The 16,204-nt window shown below is 39.2% G+C and overlaps 1 protein-coding gene across 3 annotated transcripts in view; it reads right to left on the reverse strand.

Moving 5' to 3' along the window:
• Positions 1-16,204, reverse strand: part of smurf1 (SMAD specific E3 ubiquitin protein ligase 1) — a 131,907-nt gene that overhangs the window by 70,264 nt on the left and 45,439 nt on the right. For all 3 annotated transcript variants that reach the window (XM_060840837.1, XM_060840836.1, XM_060840834.1), the window contains exon 2: positions 2,367-2,405. In XM_060840837.1, the coding sequence (XP_060696820.1) occupies positions 2,367-2,405 (39 nt within the window). The remainder of the gene's footprint in view (positions 1-2,366; positions 2,406-16,204) is intronic.

Consider the following 16,204-nt stretch of genomic DNA (forward strand, 5'->3'; position numbering starts at 1 on the left):
CTTGATTGCAGAAGAGGAAACTCCTCTGCCTGAAGCATGTCAATTCTCATTATCTTGACTCTTTCAACACAACAGTTGAAGTCTCCTTACCAAACATGCAGATCTGCACCTTACCTTGAAAAATATTCCAGCTTTGGAGTACAAGTTTGCAACCATTAATTGTTGTGAATGTAAGACCAATAGCCAAGAATACTGAATCCAGCATAGATTTGGAGATGCTGGTGTTGGACTGGGGTGTACAAAGTTAAAAATCACACAACGCCAGGTTATAGTCCAATAGCTAGTGTGCTTCCAATTAAACCTGTTGGACTATAACCTGGTGTTGTGTGATTTTTAACTGAATCCAGCAAAGTTTGCTAACCCGCTCCTTTTGTGCGATTATTCCTGGCTATAAGGACACACATATGAATAAACTAATAAAGGGCAGGTGTAAATCATTCAGCTCCTCGAGCCTGATCCTCCATTTAATAAGATCTGATTGTAACCTCAAATTTGCATTTTTGTTTACTCTTGGTAACCATTCACTCTTTTGCTTAACAATTATCTACTAATGTCTTAAAAATATCCAAGGACTCTGCTTCTTTCACAGCAAGAGAATTCCTCAGACCTATGACTCTCAGAGAATAAAATTCTGTTAATCTCTGTTTTAAATGGGTGACCCCACCCCCCCTCCCCAGTTCTCCATTCTGCTAAAAGAGAAAATATGCTCTCTTCAGCTGTTGTCAAGTCTCCTCACCATCTTGCGTATTTTAAATCGCCTCCTGCTTTTCTTAACACATGGCTACAAGTGGAGCCTGTCGAATCTTTCCTTGTAAGACAACCCGCTCATTCCAGATATTAGCCTGGTAAACAGTCTCTGAACTGCTTCCAGCACTCCTTTATAAAAGGTGACAATGTATAAAGTACTTCAGATATGACCTCACCAATGTCCTACGTAATTAAAGCATTCTGCACTCAATTCCCTTTCTCTATATAACATTCTATTAGCTTTCCTAAATATTTGCTTTACTTGCATACTAACCTTTTATATTCATGCATGAGGAAACTTCACAACTCAGCTCTGCAATCTCTCACCGGGTAGATAATGTGCTTTTTAAATCCTTCTTGCCAAAATGAAAAACTTCATGTTTTCCCACTTTATCTTCCATTTTTCATATCTATGCCTACTCATTTAACCAATTTATATCATTTTGGAGCCACCTAATATCCTCCACAACGTAACTTTCCAACATAATTGTGTGGCTTTGGCAAATTTAGCAACTATTTCTCCTCTTTCTTTATTCAGGTTATTTATATAAGTAGTAAATAGTTGAGGTCCCAGCACTGATATTTGTGACATCTTGCCAAACTAAAAACAAATGCTTACTCTCTGCTTCCTGTTAGCCAGACAATCTTCTATCCATGCCCATAAGCTACTACCTATATAATAAGCTTTTATTTTCCACAACATCCTTAGATGTGACACATTATTATATATTCTGGAAATCTATTAACAATACATTCATAAGTTCCCCTTTCTCTAGAACAAAGAACTCAAATAGATTCGTTAAACTTGAGTCTCTTTAACAAAACCATGTTGATTTGGCCCAATTCTATGTGTCCTGCTATAACCTCAATAATTTCTTATAATGTTTTCCTAATGACAGATATTAATCTAACTGACTTGTAGTTTCCTGCATCCTGTCTTCCTCCCTTTTTGAAAAGGAACTAAATTTACTCCCTTAAAATCTAATGGAACTATCCCAGAGTTTTGGAAAATTAAAACCAATGCATCCATTATCTCAACAGCCATTCTTTTGAGACTCAATGATGAAGCCCATCACCAGGCAACTGTAGCCCACATATCCAACAATTTGCTCAGTATCACATCTCGTGATTGCGAATTTCCTGACTTCCTCCCTTGTTTTCATTTCCCAATTTATTGCTGTTTCTAGGATATAAAATACACGGCAACCTAGATAATCTGAACGACATGGGTGGGGAATATTTTGTTCGGATAATCGAATGTTCAGATAACACAGTTTACCCAAGCATCAGGGCCTTCAGATCTTGTTTGGATAATCGAGGTTTTTCTGTATATAGTGATGACTGCTACAAAATAACAATTCAATTAATCGCCTATTTCCATATGTTTCGTTATTAATTCTCCAGTCTCAATTTCTTTACAATGAATACATAATTGGTCATATTTTTTCTTTTTAAAACATTTACAGAGATTTTTTGTGTCTGTTTTTTATATTTCTAGCTAACTTTCTCTCATAATCCAATTAAATGTAATGAAATGGGACTCAAAAATGTCAGAATTGAGGAGTCAGCCCTCTACTCTTTATCTTCACAAATTATAGAATACAAAATGTAATACTTACTGAAGAAATCCTTCTTAGCCAGACTTTTTGCACACAACACTGCAAGACAAAATATGAAATTCAAGATCATTTTTCCTTCAAACCTTTATCCCTTTTCCAAATATAACAACTCACATTAAGTTACAGATTCACAAGCAATGAGAACTTTTTGATTCTTTTCCAAAGTGGTCATTCATTAAGTGAATTACTATGAATGCCACCAGAATTCATAAATAATAAAGGAGTTTTAAATCAATTCCATGTGTTCTGTTTAATAACCTTATTTCCAGTAAATACATGAAAATTTATTTCAATCATTTATGAATGTAATATGATTGAAGGCTGCCACAGAAACTTGATTAAAATCTGGCTAGTAGTGCAAATCTCCACTTCACCACTGGGGGTCACTAAATACTCAGATTTGCAACAGTCAATAAAAAGCAACAGGTCAGAAAATTTAGCATGTCAGAACTGGGCACCTCAAGTTCAAAATAATTAGATGACTCATGGCTCAATGGTTACTAAATTGACTAATTTGAATAATCAGAAATAATACTGATTCAAGACAATATTTATACACAATTTTGCATCTCATCCCTGTTTTGCATTAATTTTCATTCTTACAGCAAATGTAATTCTGAAAATAAGACAAAAGCTCTATATGGAACAGAATTCAACATAATGTATAACCCAAAGCAAAGCCATTCAGCCCACACCAGTATGTACACTTCATTCAATTACCCCATTAACAACAAACACAACCTTCTATTTCATTCACCAGTCTCACTTAAATTCACCTATACTATTCGCCTCATCAATTTCCTATGGTAATGAGTTCCACTTCCTTACTAGTCTCTGCATAAATTTGTTCTTCCAAGTCCTCTCTTTGACTTCTTGGTGACTATCTGACATTGAAGCATCTAATCTTACTCTTCCCTACAAATGAAACCACTGTCAAAAGTTTTATGAGGTCATCTCTCAGTTTGACTTTTGAGGAGAAAAGAGACCCAGTCTTTTACATTCTTTCCTGACAGAGATGCAAAGATGTACATAATACTATCCTTGTCATTAATTTTTGTAGCTGCTCTAATGTCTCAATTTCCTTTTAATCATATGGTTATTGGAACTTCACACAGTACTCCATGAGTGGTCGAACCAAGATTTGAAATAAGTTTAGTACAATTTATTTTCTTTTCAACTCTAGACCTTTAGAAATAAACTTTAGTTTTTGTTTTTTTTCTTAAATAGCCTTAATAACTTATTCACCTATATTTTTTAGTGACTTATGTCTATGTTTGCAGAACTCTTTCCTTTTCTACTCTGCTTAAGACTTCTATTTTTCTTAAAGGCATCACTTCGTTTTTCTTACCAAGACATAATACACCACACTTCTTCTGGGGTACTGTGTCCAGTTCTGGTTGCCTTGTACAGGAAGGATATTATTAAACTGGAGAGGGTTCAGAAAAAAATTTGCTGGGAACGGATGGTTTGAGTTATAAGGAAAGGCTGGGACTTTTTCGATTGGAGGTTATGGGTTGACCTTACAGAGTTTCATAATATCATAAGGGGTATAGATAAGGTGACAGGTATCTTTTCCCTAGGGTGAGGGATTTCAAAACGGGGGCATACGTTTAAGGTGAAAGGAGAAAGATTTTAAAAAGACATGAGGGCAATTATTTTACACAGAGCATGATTTGTGTATGGAATTAACTTCCAGAGGGAGTGGTAGATATGGGTTTAAAACATATTTGGAAAAGTACATGAATAAGAAATATTTGGAGGGATATGGGCCACCTTACTTCCACTCCTATGTCTTTATGGTCTTATGCACAGGCAGGTGGGACTAGTTTAGTTTGGATTATGGTTGACATGGACTGGTTGGACTGAAGGGTCTGTTTCAATGCTGTATGACTCTATAACTTATAATAGGCAAATTAATTTCAACACAGGTCCTTTTGTCAAGCTTAATGCCCTCTTGTAATTTGTTCTAGTCTTCATTACATTGCTGCAAATGTGTTGCTGGTCAAAGCACAGCAGGTTAGGCAGCATCTCAGGAATAGAGAATTCGACGTTTCGAGCATAAGCCCTTCATCAGGAATAAGAGAGAGAGAGCCAAGCAGGCTGAACGTGGCTGAAGAGCTTCTGTGCAGAGGAGATGACCTGGGGGGTGCAGTGAGAGAGGGACTCACTGAAATCCTTGTAGAGGGAGGATGAGAGCTTCTTCAAGGAAGGCATCCTTGTAAGAGGATTCGCAGTAGGTTAAAAGCATCTGCAGACCTCATTTTTTACTCGAAGATTTTAACCTACTGCGAATCCTCTTACAAGGATGCCTTCCTTGAAGAAGCTCTCTTCCTCCCTCTACAAGGATTTCAGTGAGTCCCTCTCTCACTGCACCCCCCAGGTCATCTCCTCTGCACAGAAGCTCTTCAGCCACGTTCAGCCTGCTTGGCTCTCTCTCTCTTATTCCTGATGAAGGGCTTATGCTCGAAACGTCGAATTCTCTATTCCTGAGATGCTGCCTAACCTGCTGTGCTTTGACCAGCAACACATTTGCAGCTGTGATCTCCAGCATCTGCAGACCTCATTTTTTACTCGAAGATTTTAACCTACTGCGAATCCTCTTACAAGGATGCCTTCCTTGAAGAAGCTCTCTTCCTCCCTCTACAAGGATTTCAGTGAGTCCCTCTCTCACTGCACCCCCCAGGTCATCTCCTCTGCACAGAAGCTCTTCAGCCACGTTCAGCCTGCTTGGCTCTCTCTCTCTTATTCCTGATGAAGGGCTTATGCTCGAAACGTCGAATTCTCTATTCCTGAGATGCTGCCTAACCTGCTGTGCTTTGACCAGCAACACATTTGCAGCTGTGATCTCCAGCATCTGCAGACCTCATTTTTTACTCGAAGATTTTAACCTACTGCGAATCCTCTTACAAGGATGCCTTCCTTGAAGAAGCTCTCTTCCTCCCTCTACAAGGATTTCAGTGAGTCCCTCTCTCACTGCACCCCCCAGGTCATCTCCTCTGCACAGAAGCTCTTCAGCCACGTTCAGCCTGCTTGGCTCTCTCTCTCTTATTCCTGATGAAGGGCTTATGCTCGAAACGTCGAATTCTCTATTCCTGAGATGCTGCCTAACCTGCTGTGCTTTGACCAGCAACACATTTGCAGCTGTGATCTCCAGCATCTGCAGACCTCATTTTTTACTCGAAGATTTTAACCTACTGCGAATCCTCTTACAAGGATGCCTTCCTTGAAGAAGCTCTCTTCCTCCCTCTACAAGGATTTCAGTGAGTCCCTCTCTCACTGCACCCCCCAGGTCATCTCCTCTGCACAGAAGCTCTTCAGCCACGTTCAGCCTGCTTGGCTCTCTCTCTCTTATTCCTGATGAAGGGCTTATGCTCGAAACGTCGAATTCTCTATTCCTGAGATGCTGCCTAACCTGCTGTGCTTTGACCAGCAACACATTTGCAGCTGTGATCTCCAGCATCTGCAGACCTCATTTTTTACTCTTCATTACATTGGGTAACTGCCCATACCCCACCATTTATTGTCATCTGTGAGCTAAGAAATTGAATATTTTAATAAATTTGTGAACGACTGGCCCTTTTGCTGATGTTTGTGGGGCTCCATTTTCTATCTGTTGCCTTAATGAATAATTCCTCCTTACCCCTATGTTTCTTTTGCCATCTTGAAGTCAGCTGGATGTCCATTCTGCTCCATGCCCCTTACTTTACATAGTCTGATCTGAATAGACTCCTCAAGAGGTGTTTTGAAATTTAGGTAAATTATATCAACCATAGCATTCTTCACTGCTCTCTCAGTTACCTTCACAAAAATAAACCAGGCTGGCCTGATAAAACTTTGAGTCTCAAACTTCATACTCACTTTTCAGCCTCTAGCTGTTCCTCTTTTTTTTTGTTGATTTGGGGATTCTATTATTTTGCTTACTACTAACATTACTACTAACATTAAAAAGACTAGTCCAATGTTTCCTTGATACATTCCAGCTTCTTTCTTAAATACAAACATTACTATCTGCCTGCCTCCTGGCATTACACCTTTTTCTAACAACTTATGAAATCTACATAATACTGCCTGTGCTATCTCTGCCCTCTTGATTATTTTACAATCTGTGCATGTAATTCAGCTGGACAAGAATATATTAGTTTATTTAATATTACTCATTTTTATTTGAACTAAATATGAAAAATGCAACTTCAAATGAAAATAGATAAAATGTCACAGAACTGAAATGCTGCAGAACAGAATAAAGACGGATGGTTTAGAATTATTATTCCAAATAATTGATGAATGTGACTTATGTTTATAAGTCTATAAAAAGCAGGAATAGTCCCTGATTTATTTTCAAAAGAGTAAAACATAATCCAAACATTTCTACTGCAAATATTTATTAAATGTTGAAAGAATATACCATTTCAGTATAAGATGTACAACCAATCGATGCATAAAAGTGTGGTGAATGTAGAACAAGACCACCTTCTAGAAACATAACTCCAATTGCAACAATTACAAAGATGAAAAACATGCCAGAATTCTAACAACTGATACTTTAGTTTACCTTATTCAGCTATATAGAGATGGCCTCACAAGCTATTAACTGGAAGGATATATATATATTAAACAACATTTGGGTGTTTAAGGGCTTTGTATTAGCTCAAATTTAGGAAGGTTTCTTAGTCTGAAGTCTTCTTGAAGGTTGACTTTTGGATTTGCCTGAGGGTCTCACTTGACAATTGAAATACATAAACTAAAATTCTGAACTCAAACCAGCATGCTACTTGGAATTAACAGTGAATTTATGGTCAGAGATTGGATCTGGGTTTTATAATGATGTTTGGTGGTGTCCAACATCACTGAATCTGGCCAAATTCTAGAATTTTCACGGTGAGTGAATTTTACAAATTGGTCATATATGGTAGCGGAAGCAGCTTAGATGATTAGATGGTTCTGAGCTGCATGCAAAACATGTTGATCGCCTCAAGTGTGAACTGGTTCAATGGCAGCACTATTGCTGATGAGTCAGGAGGTTGTACGTTATTGGTTTTTGAGCAAATCAATCAGGCTGACAGTTCACTCCAGTTGAGGGATAATGCTGCATTGTTGATTGAAGACATTAAACCTTGTTCATCAGGATACAAAGGATTCTAATATTATTCAAAGTAAAATAGGGGTGTTCTCTCACTGATCTGATTAATTTTAATCATTCCATCAACTTAGTCAAAACAATTTATCTAATTACATTCCATATGCTATTTGTAGAATTCCACTAAATACAAATCAGCTGCTGCATGTGCTTCAAAAGTGAGAGTAATTTTGTAAATAAAAAGTAATGAATTGGTTGTATAGTGCTTTTAGGAAAACAGAAGACATAAAAAGCAATATATGAACACCAAGTCTTTCTCATAGAGAAAATACATGTATTTTGCATTAAAAAGAACCTTCGCTTTACAAGTCAAATTTCATATTCCACAACTGAAGTGATAAAATAATATTCAGAAACTAAAATGATGTAATTATTGATAACCAGAAAAGTGCTGCCTCTTTCCAAAATGATCTGTAAAATGCCCAAAATAAGGTGACCCATAGCTTCTTTGAGAATACAAGCAAAAACAATTCATATCCATTTTGAAACCTTAAACAACTGTTCTTTTTAAAGTAAAGATGCTTTTCTGTATTTCAAATAGTGCAGCTACTGCTGCAATAGAGGTATTATTGAGTAAATAGGCTGACAGTCAAAGCACAAGCATTCATAAATATGTTCAATTTTAAAAGGAACCCACTGATACCTCTAAAATTGATTTTAATATAATGAAGCAGTCAATGTCAGTGAACCAGTCTGCAACAAATTATAATCATTGCATTTATTTTAAATATTATACAGTACCAATTGTTTCTTGGTGCACAACTTAACAGAGCATACATCTGCCCCTAAAAGCTTTTCATTCATAAGATTATATTTTTATTTGCTAATTTTCACAAACTTAATATATCTATGCCTTTAGGATCGAATGCCAGGGTTTACAAACATGAAGTCAATGTTATTTGAATGCAATGAACACTCTCCAGAGTATTAGCTATACCGTGAGGTAAAATATGTGAATTCGTATTTTGTGAAGATGCATGCTCTCTTGTAGGTTTAGAATGATAGCTGTGATTCATAACTTTTCTGCAGGTGGCAGTTTCACTTACTGCTTGAATTTTATCCTTAATGACGCACTGGAGAAACTACTTGGTTCACAACATCTTCAAAGATTTTTTTAAAGTCATGTCAGTCAGTACAAGAGCAAATTTGCCAATATCTCAAAATGCAACATTAGGTTCTATTGGCATCTTTGAATTTTCCCTAAAAATGCACAGAATGTAAGCATGGAAATCACAGCACAAAACAGATATTTTTCTGTTTGTTAGATTTATGTTCTGTGTTTGACAAGAAAACACCAACATACATGAAAAAATACTTCAACAATTACATCATATACATCTTGAAAAAACACAAGTTATAGCCAAGAATACAAAAGAATTTGTTAAAAACTTGCCCATGCTAAAGGTACGAGAGAGGACAAAGGCTACTTAAGATTTGAAGCAACACAATAATATGGAGGCGAAGTGACTGGAATTTGACATTCTCCCCGTGTCTGCGTGGGTTTCCTTCGGGTACTTCGGTTTCCTCCCACAGTCCAAAGATGTGCAGGTTAGGTGAATTGGCCATGCTAAATTGCCATAGTGTTAAGTGTGTTAGTCAGGGGTAAATGCAGGGTAGGGGAATGGGTCTGGGTGGGTTACTCTTCAGAGGGCCAGTATGGACTTGTTGGTCCGAAGGGCCTGTTTCCAATCTAATCTAATCTAAATAACTTGGAATTTATCTACGAACCTATCGAACTCTCAGCTACCTTGCCCCCAGCCCCACCCCACTTCCATCTAATACTCAGCCCTCTTGGCCAACAAGCCTTATTCCTGATGAAGGGTTTATGCCCGAAACGCCAATTCTCCTGCTCCTTAGATGCTGCCTGAACGGCTGTGCTTTTCCAGCATACACTCTCGACTCTGATCTCCAGCATCTGCAGTCCTCACTTTCTTCTGAGAACTAACTAAGTTTAACCTAAATATTCACGTTTAATTAGTTCTGGTGTTCATACATCAACCATGGAAGAAATTTAGACACTAATATTTCTACAGAATATGCTCATATCTGAGTTCTCCTTAGCCATGAATGAGAAACAATTTGCAACTTCTGATTTAAAAAAAATAAATTTACAAAGTACTAAACACTTCTAAAAAAGCATACCAGATCCTGAGCTTTATAAAAAGAGCTAAAGAGTACAGAATATAGTATTGATATGATTAATTAACAAAACAGTGGTTCAACTCTGGTGTACAGTTAGAGGCACCAGACTTTAGAAAGATTAAGATTTTTCCAAGAATGAGGTTGTTCTTAGAAGAGGCTGAGTGTGGATTTGATAAAGGTGCTCAAAATCATGGGGGATTGAGACAGAATATGCAGAGAAAATTGTTCCTTTTGCCACAGTAGGGCCAAGAGCACACCAGTTTTAAGGTGACTGCCAAAAGAACCGTAGAGAACATGAGGAGAAATGCTTTTACACATCAGTTACAAGGTGAAATGCACTGCCTGAAAGTGCTTTCAAAATGGAATTGGAGAAAAGGAATTCAAGGGCGGGGGAAAATACTTTGGGGCTACAGAGAGATGACTAGGGAATGAAACTAGTTAAATAAAGGCACCGCGAAAGGCCAGGTCTGTCAATCAAAAGTTGGCGTGGAGACAGAGCAGAAGAGTCGGACATCGCACAGAGCCATGGTAATAGGGGACTCCATAGTGTGAGGAACTGACCGGGGTTTTTGTGGCAGCAGATTAGACTTAAGGATGGTGTGTTGCCTTCCTGGTGCCAGGGTTAAAGACATCACATAGTGTAGGAAATCCTCAAGGACGAAGGTGAAGAGCCAGAGGTGGTGGTACATGTCGGCACAAATGATGTTGGGAAGAAGAGGAGGAACATACTACAGTGGGACTTCGGAGAATTAGGAAGAAGGCTGAAAAGCAGGACGTCCAAGGTAGTTATCTCCGGTTTGCTTCCAGTTCCTCAGGCTAGTGAGGCCAAAAACAGGGAGATAATGGACTTGAACGTGTGGCTGGGGAACTGGTGCAAGCAGCAAGGATTTAAATTCTTGAATCACTGGGGTGTGTTTTGTGGTAAGCATAAATTCTACAAGAGAGACGGTTTGCACCTTAATAGGTTAGGGACCAGCATTCTGGCAAGCAGGTTTGCTACTGCAACACAGCTACATTTAAACTAAGTAGCCGGGGCGGGGGGAGGGGGTGGGGGAGAGACAAACTGGATGTTTAAGAAGGAAATTGGAGGGAAAGTTAGTTAGAACAAGGGAAGTCAAGAAAACCAACTGTATCAATGAGGCAGAAAACTCAGAAAGGGATCATGCTGTAAGATTGAGTGAAATAGGAGTTGATGGGAAGGGTGAGGGCAGTAACAAATTAAAAATACTATACATTAATGCATGAAGCATTAGAAATAAGGTGGATGAGCTTGAGGCTCTTTTGGAAATTGGCAGATACGATATTGTGGGGATAACTGAGACATGGCTTCAAGCAGATAGGGCCTGGGAAATGAATATTCAAGGCTACACATGCTATCGTAAGGACAGACTGAGGGGCAGAGGGGGTGGGGTGGCCATGTTGGTAAGGGATGATATTCAGTCCCTTGCACGGGGGACCTAGAATCAGAGGATGTAAAGTCAGTGTGGATAGAGCTGAGAAATACTAAGGGTAAAAAGACCCTTTTGGGAGTTATCTACAGGCCTCCAAACAGTAGTCTGGATGTTGGATGTAAGTTAAATCAGGAGCTGAAATTAGCCTGTTGCAAAGATGTTACCACAGTTGTTATGGGGGATTTCAACATGCAGGTAGATTGGAAGAATCAGGATGGTATTGGACCTCAAGAAAGAGACTTTGTGGAGTGCCTCAGAGATGGATTTTTAGAACAGCTGGTGCCGGAGCCGACCAGGGAGAAGGCAATTCTGGATCTGGTATTGTGCAACGAACCAGAATTGGTCAGGGACCTCGAAGTGAAGGAGCCATTGGGAAGTAGTGACCAGAATACAATAAGCTTCAATCTGCAATTTGAGAGGGAGAGGGTACAATCGGAAGTGACAATATTTCTGTTGAATAAAGAGAACTATGAAGCTATGAGGGAGGAGCTGGCCAAAGTTCAATGGTGCAATACCTTAGCAGGGATGACAGTGAAGGAACAATGGTGGATATTTCTGTGTATAATGCAGAAGTTGCAAGATCAGTTCATCCAAAAAGGAAGAAAGATCCCAGGAGGTGGCATGGGTGGCCGTGGCTGATGAGGGAAGTTAAGAAACATATAAAGTTAAAAGAGAAAAAGTATAACATAGCAAAGATAAGTGGGAAAACGGAGGACTGGGGAGCTTTAAGAACAACAAAGGATTACTAAGAAGGAAATACGCAAAGAAAAAATGAGGTACGAAGGTAAACTGGCCAATAATATAAAGGAGGATAGTAAAAGTTTTTTTTAGGTATGTGAAAGGCAAAAAAAATGGTTAAGACTAAAATTGGGCCCTTGAAGACAGAAACAGGGGGATATATTATGGGGAACAAAGAAATGGCAGAAGAATTGAATTGGTACTTTAGATCTGTGTTCACTGGGGAAGACACAAGCAATCTCCCTGAGGTAACAGTGGCTGAAGGACCTGAACTTAAGGGAATTTATATTTGCCAGGAATTGGTGTTGGAGAAACTGTTGGGTCTGAAGGTTGATAAGTCCCAGGGGCCTGATGGTCTACATCCCAGGGTACTGAAGGAGGTGGCTCAAGAAATCGTGGATGCGTTGGTGATTATTTTCCAGAGTTCGATAGATTCGGGATCAGTTCCTGCGGGTTGGAGGGTGGCTAATGTTGTACCACTTTTTAAGAAAGGTGGGAGAGAGAAAGCAGGAAATTATAGACCAGTTAGTCTGACCTCAGTGGTGGGAAAGATGCTGGAGTCTATTATAAAGGATGAAATTACGACACATCTGGATAGTAGTAACAGGATAGGTCAGAGTCAGCATGGATTTATGAAGGGGAAATCATGCTTGACTAATCTTCTGAAATTTTTTGAGGATGTAACTCTGAAGATGGACGACGGAAATCCAGTAGATATAGTGTACCTGGACTTTCAGAAAGCTTTTGATAAAGTCCCACATAGGAGGTTAGTGAGCAAAATTAGGGTGCATGGTATTGGGGGCAAAGTACTAACTTGGATTGAAAGTTGGTTGGCTGATAGGAAACAAAGAGTAGTGATAAACGGCTCCATTTCGGAATGGCAGGCAGTGACCAGTGGGGCACCGCAGGGATCAGTACTGGGACTGCAGCTTTTTACAATATATGTTAATGATACAGAAGATGGTATTAGTAATAACATTAGCAAATTTGCTGATGATACGAAGCTGGGTGGCAGGGTGAAATGTATTGAGGATTTTAGGAGATTACAGGGTGACCTGGACAGTTTAGGTGAGTGGTCAGATGCACGGCAGATGCAGTTTAATGTGGATAAATGTATGGTTATCCACTTTGGTGGCAAGAACAGGAAGGCAGATTACTACCTAAATGGAATCAATCTAGGTAAAGGGGCAGTACAAAGAGATCTGGGTGTTCTTGTACACCAGTCCATGAAGGTAAGCATGCAGGTATAGCAGATAGTGAAGAAGGCTAATAGCATGCTGGCCTTCATAACAAGAGGGATTGAGTATAGAAGCAAAGAGATTCTTCTGCAGCTGTACAGGGTCCTGGAGTACTGTGTGCAGTTCTGGTCTCCAAATTTGAGGAAAGACATTCTGGCTATTGAGGGAGTGCAGCGTAGGTTCACGAGGTCAATTCCTGGAATGGCAGGATTACCTTACACTGAAAGACTGGAGTGACTGGGCTTGTATACCCTCAAGTTTAGAAGACTGAGAAGGGATCTGATTGAGACATAAAGGATTATTAAAGGATTGGACACTCTGGAGGCAGGAAACATGTTTCCACTGATGGGTGAGTCCGAACCAAAGGACACAGCTTAAAAAGACAGGGTAGACCATTTAGGACAGAGATGAGGAGAAACTTCTTCACCCAGAGAGTGGTGGCTGTGTGGAATAATTTGCTCCAGAGGGCAGTGGAGGCCCAGTCTCTGGATTCATTTAAGAAAGAGTTGGACAGAGCTCTCAAGGATAGTGGAATCAAGGGTTATGTAGAGAAGGCAGGAACAGGCTACTGATTAATTGATAAATCTCCTGGCCCTGATGGGGTACACCCTAGAGTTCTGAGAGAGGTGGCTAAGGAAATAGCAGAGGAATTGGTTGAGATCTTTCAAAAGTCACTGGAGTCAGGGAAAGTCCCGGATGATTGAAAGATCGCTGTTGTAACCCCCTTGTTCAAGAAAGAAAGGAAAAAGATGGAAACTCATAGGCCAATTAGCCTAACCTCGGTTGTTGGTAAAATTCTAGAATCCATCATTAAGGATGAGGTTTCTAAATTCTTGGAAGAGCAGAGTCTGATTAGAACAAGTCAATATGGATTTAGTAAGGGGAGGTCGTGTCTGACAAACCTGTTGGAATTCTTTGAAGAGGTGACAAGTAGGTTAGACCAGGGAAACCCAGTGGATGTGGTTTATCTAGACTTCCAAAAGGCCGTTGACAAGGTGCCACACGGGAGGCTGCTGAGCAAGGTGAGGGCCCATGGTGTTCGAGGTGAGCTACTGGGATGGATTGAGGATTGGCTGTCTGACAGAAGGCAGAGAGTTGAGATAAAAAGGTTCTTTTTTGGAATGGCAGCCGGTGACAAGCGGTGTCCCGCAGGGTTCAGTGTTCGGGCCGCAGCTGTTCACATTATATATTAATGATCTGGATGAAGGTACTGAGTACTCTGATTTGTGGATCGCGAATACTGAGGTAGGGATGAAAGCCTGGAGTGAAGGTTTCATACGATGGGGAACGAGAGAGTCAAAGGTAAGTCTTTTTGAAGAGGCAGTGCTTTTGAAAGAGAGGATAGGTTTTACCGGTAAGGTGAGCTTGGAAAGGGCGTGAGGAGAGTATGGGAAAGTGGAGAAGCAACGTTCTTTTCAGCTGCCTATCTTAGTGAGAAGTATTTCAATGAAGTCTTTATATGTGCTGGTGCCCAGAGTGACAGTGGTAAGGGAGAAGGGCTTAAGATATCTACTGGTAATAGACAAAAGAAACCAGGTTATCACTGCTGAACAGTTTTGGAGTCCTGGGCAGTTTGAAAGAAGACAAAGAGGCCCAATAATGTTTCATGTGATCTAATCAGATCAGTGGCAGTTAGCAAATGAGTTATATGCCAGGTAGGCTAAAATGTACTCAATGTGGCCTTGCAAAATTGAAGATGGCACCAAACAGGTAGAGGACAGCAAAGGTTAAATCTGAAGTTGTATTTAGGGCTATCTTAAGTAAAGCAACCATTTCAGTTAATATTAAATAGTAGAGAAAATAAAACCCAACTGAGCTAACAATGGGGATATTCAAGTGATTTTTCTAATGACTTTGAAGCAGCAATATAAGCAATATGGATTTAAATATGGTGCTCCAATTTTAAGGTTTTAATTATCCACCTAGAATACCGAAAAAATTGAAAATGTTCTTTATGTTCATAAGTGACTTATGATTGTTAAATCATGCATCAAGGGTACCTTTTATTAAAAATGGGTTATGGGTCAAATTAGAGTGGTGGCTATATACTAATAGCAAGCGTTTTGTAATATACATGTGACATAATTCGACAGAATAAGTTAGAAGGACAGAGGTTTCCAGGATTGATTATGTTGTAACTCAAAAGTTGTGAAGGTGAAGATCGAATAATTCATCACTGTCATCCGAATCCAGATTGGAGTGCTGATTTATAGTTCCTCAAATGGTCTATTAACAACCATTTCAAACATTTCTATTTGGAATATTTCCTGCAAAAATGGACTCACTTATGAAAAGCAATTACACAAATGAAAACTGTGCCATAATTGCATAAAACTTTAATCGGTAATGTATGTAAAGAAAATAATTTATACGTGTCAATGTTAAAAATAAACAGAAACTCAGGATGCATAATGATGACAGTAAGGTGCAGGGTTCCAGTTTTAAAATCATTTTAATTATAAGGTTTTACTGTATTTATTCTGAAATTGGTCTGCTTTGTGCTGATAGTGAGAAATAAGACAGACTCCAATTGCTAGTACTGTGGATCTGATGTCAGTAATGAGTGATTGCCTTACCACTAGAAAATTCAAAAATAACTTCCTGTAAATCACCAGGAAATGCTGCATGCAGGATGTATCACAGGATGAATGATGAATACTTTCTGGAATATGCATGCACTGAAAACCACAGAGAAAACACCAACATTTTCCTGATAACATTCATTCCCTCAACACAAGATGATTAACTAACCCAAAAGAAACAGAAACTAGAAGTCTGCATTGCACAATAGCATATTAGCGGCATTTTACTGCAAAATAATTCTCTCCCAGCACAATCCAACCACCAGGTTCTTCAAAAAATCCAAATCTTTTGGGTTTTATTGCCCATTCAATTAAAATTTCTAATGTCTAAAATAACAGCATAAGCGAAATTCAGAATTTTAACAATGTTTTCACAGGAATTTTGTGCACTGCTTTTGGGGGGGATGGTGCATTTAAGGGACCGAGACAAAGTTAAAAGCAGACAGAGCAGTCATGGTACAAGGGATCTGGGAAACAAAAGACTAAAGCCAGTTGACAACAAGTAAATGTGACGTAACTAGATGTTCAAAAGGCATTTGACAGGGTGAGC

This window comes from Hemiscyllium ocellatum, chromosome 20 (genome assembly GCF_020745735.1).
Source record: "Hemiscyllium ocellatum isolate sHemOce1 chromosome 20, sHemOce1.pat.X.cur, whole genome shotgun sequence".
In the NCBI taxonomy this organism is placed as follows: Eukaryota; Metazoa; Chordata; class Chondrichthyes; order Orectolobiformes; family Hemiscylliidae; genus Hemiscyllium; species Hemiscyllium ocellatum.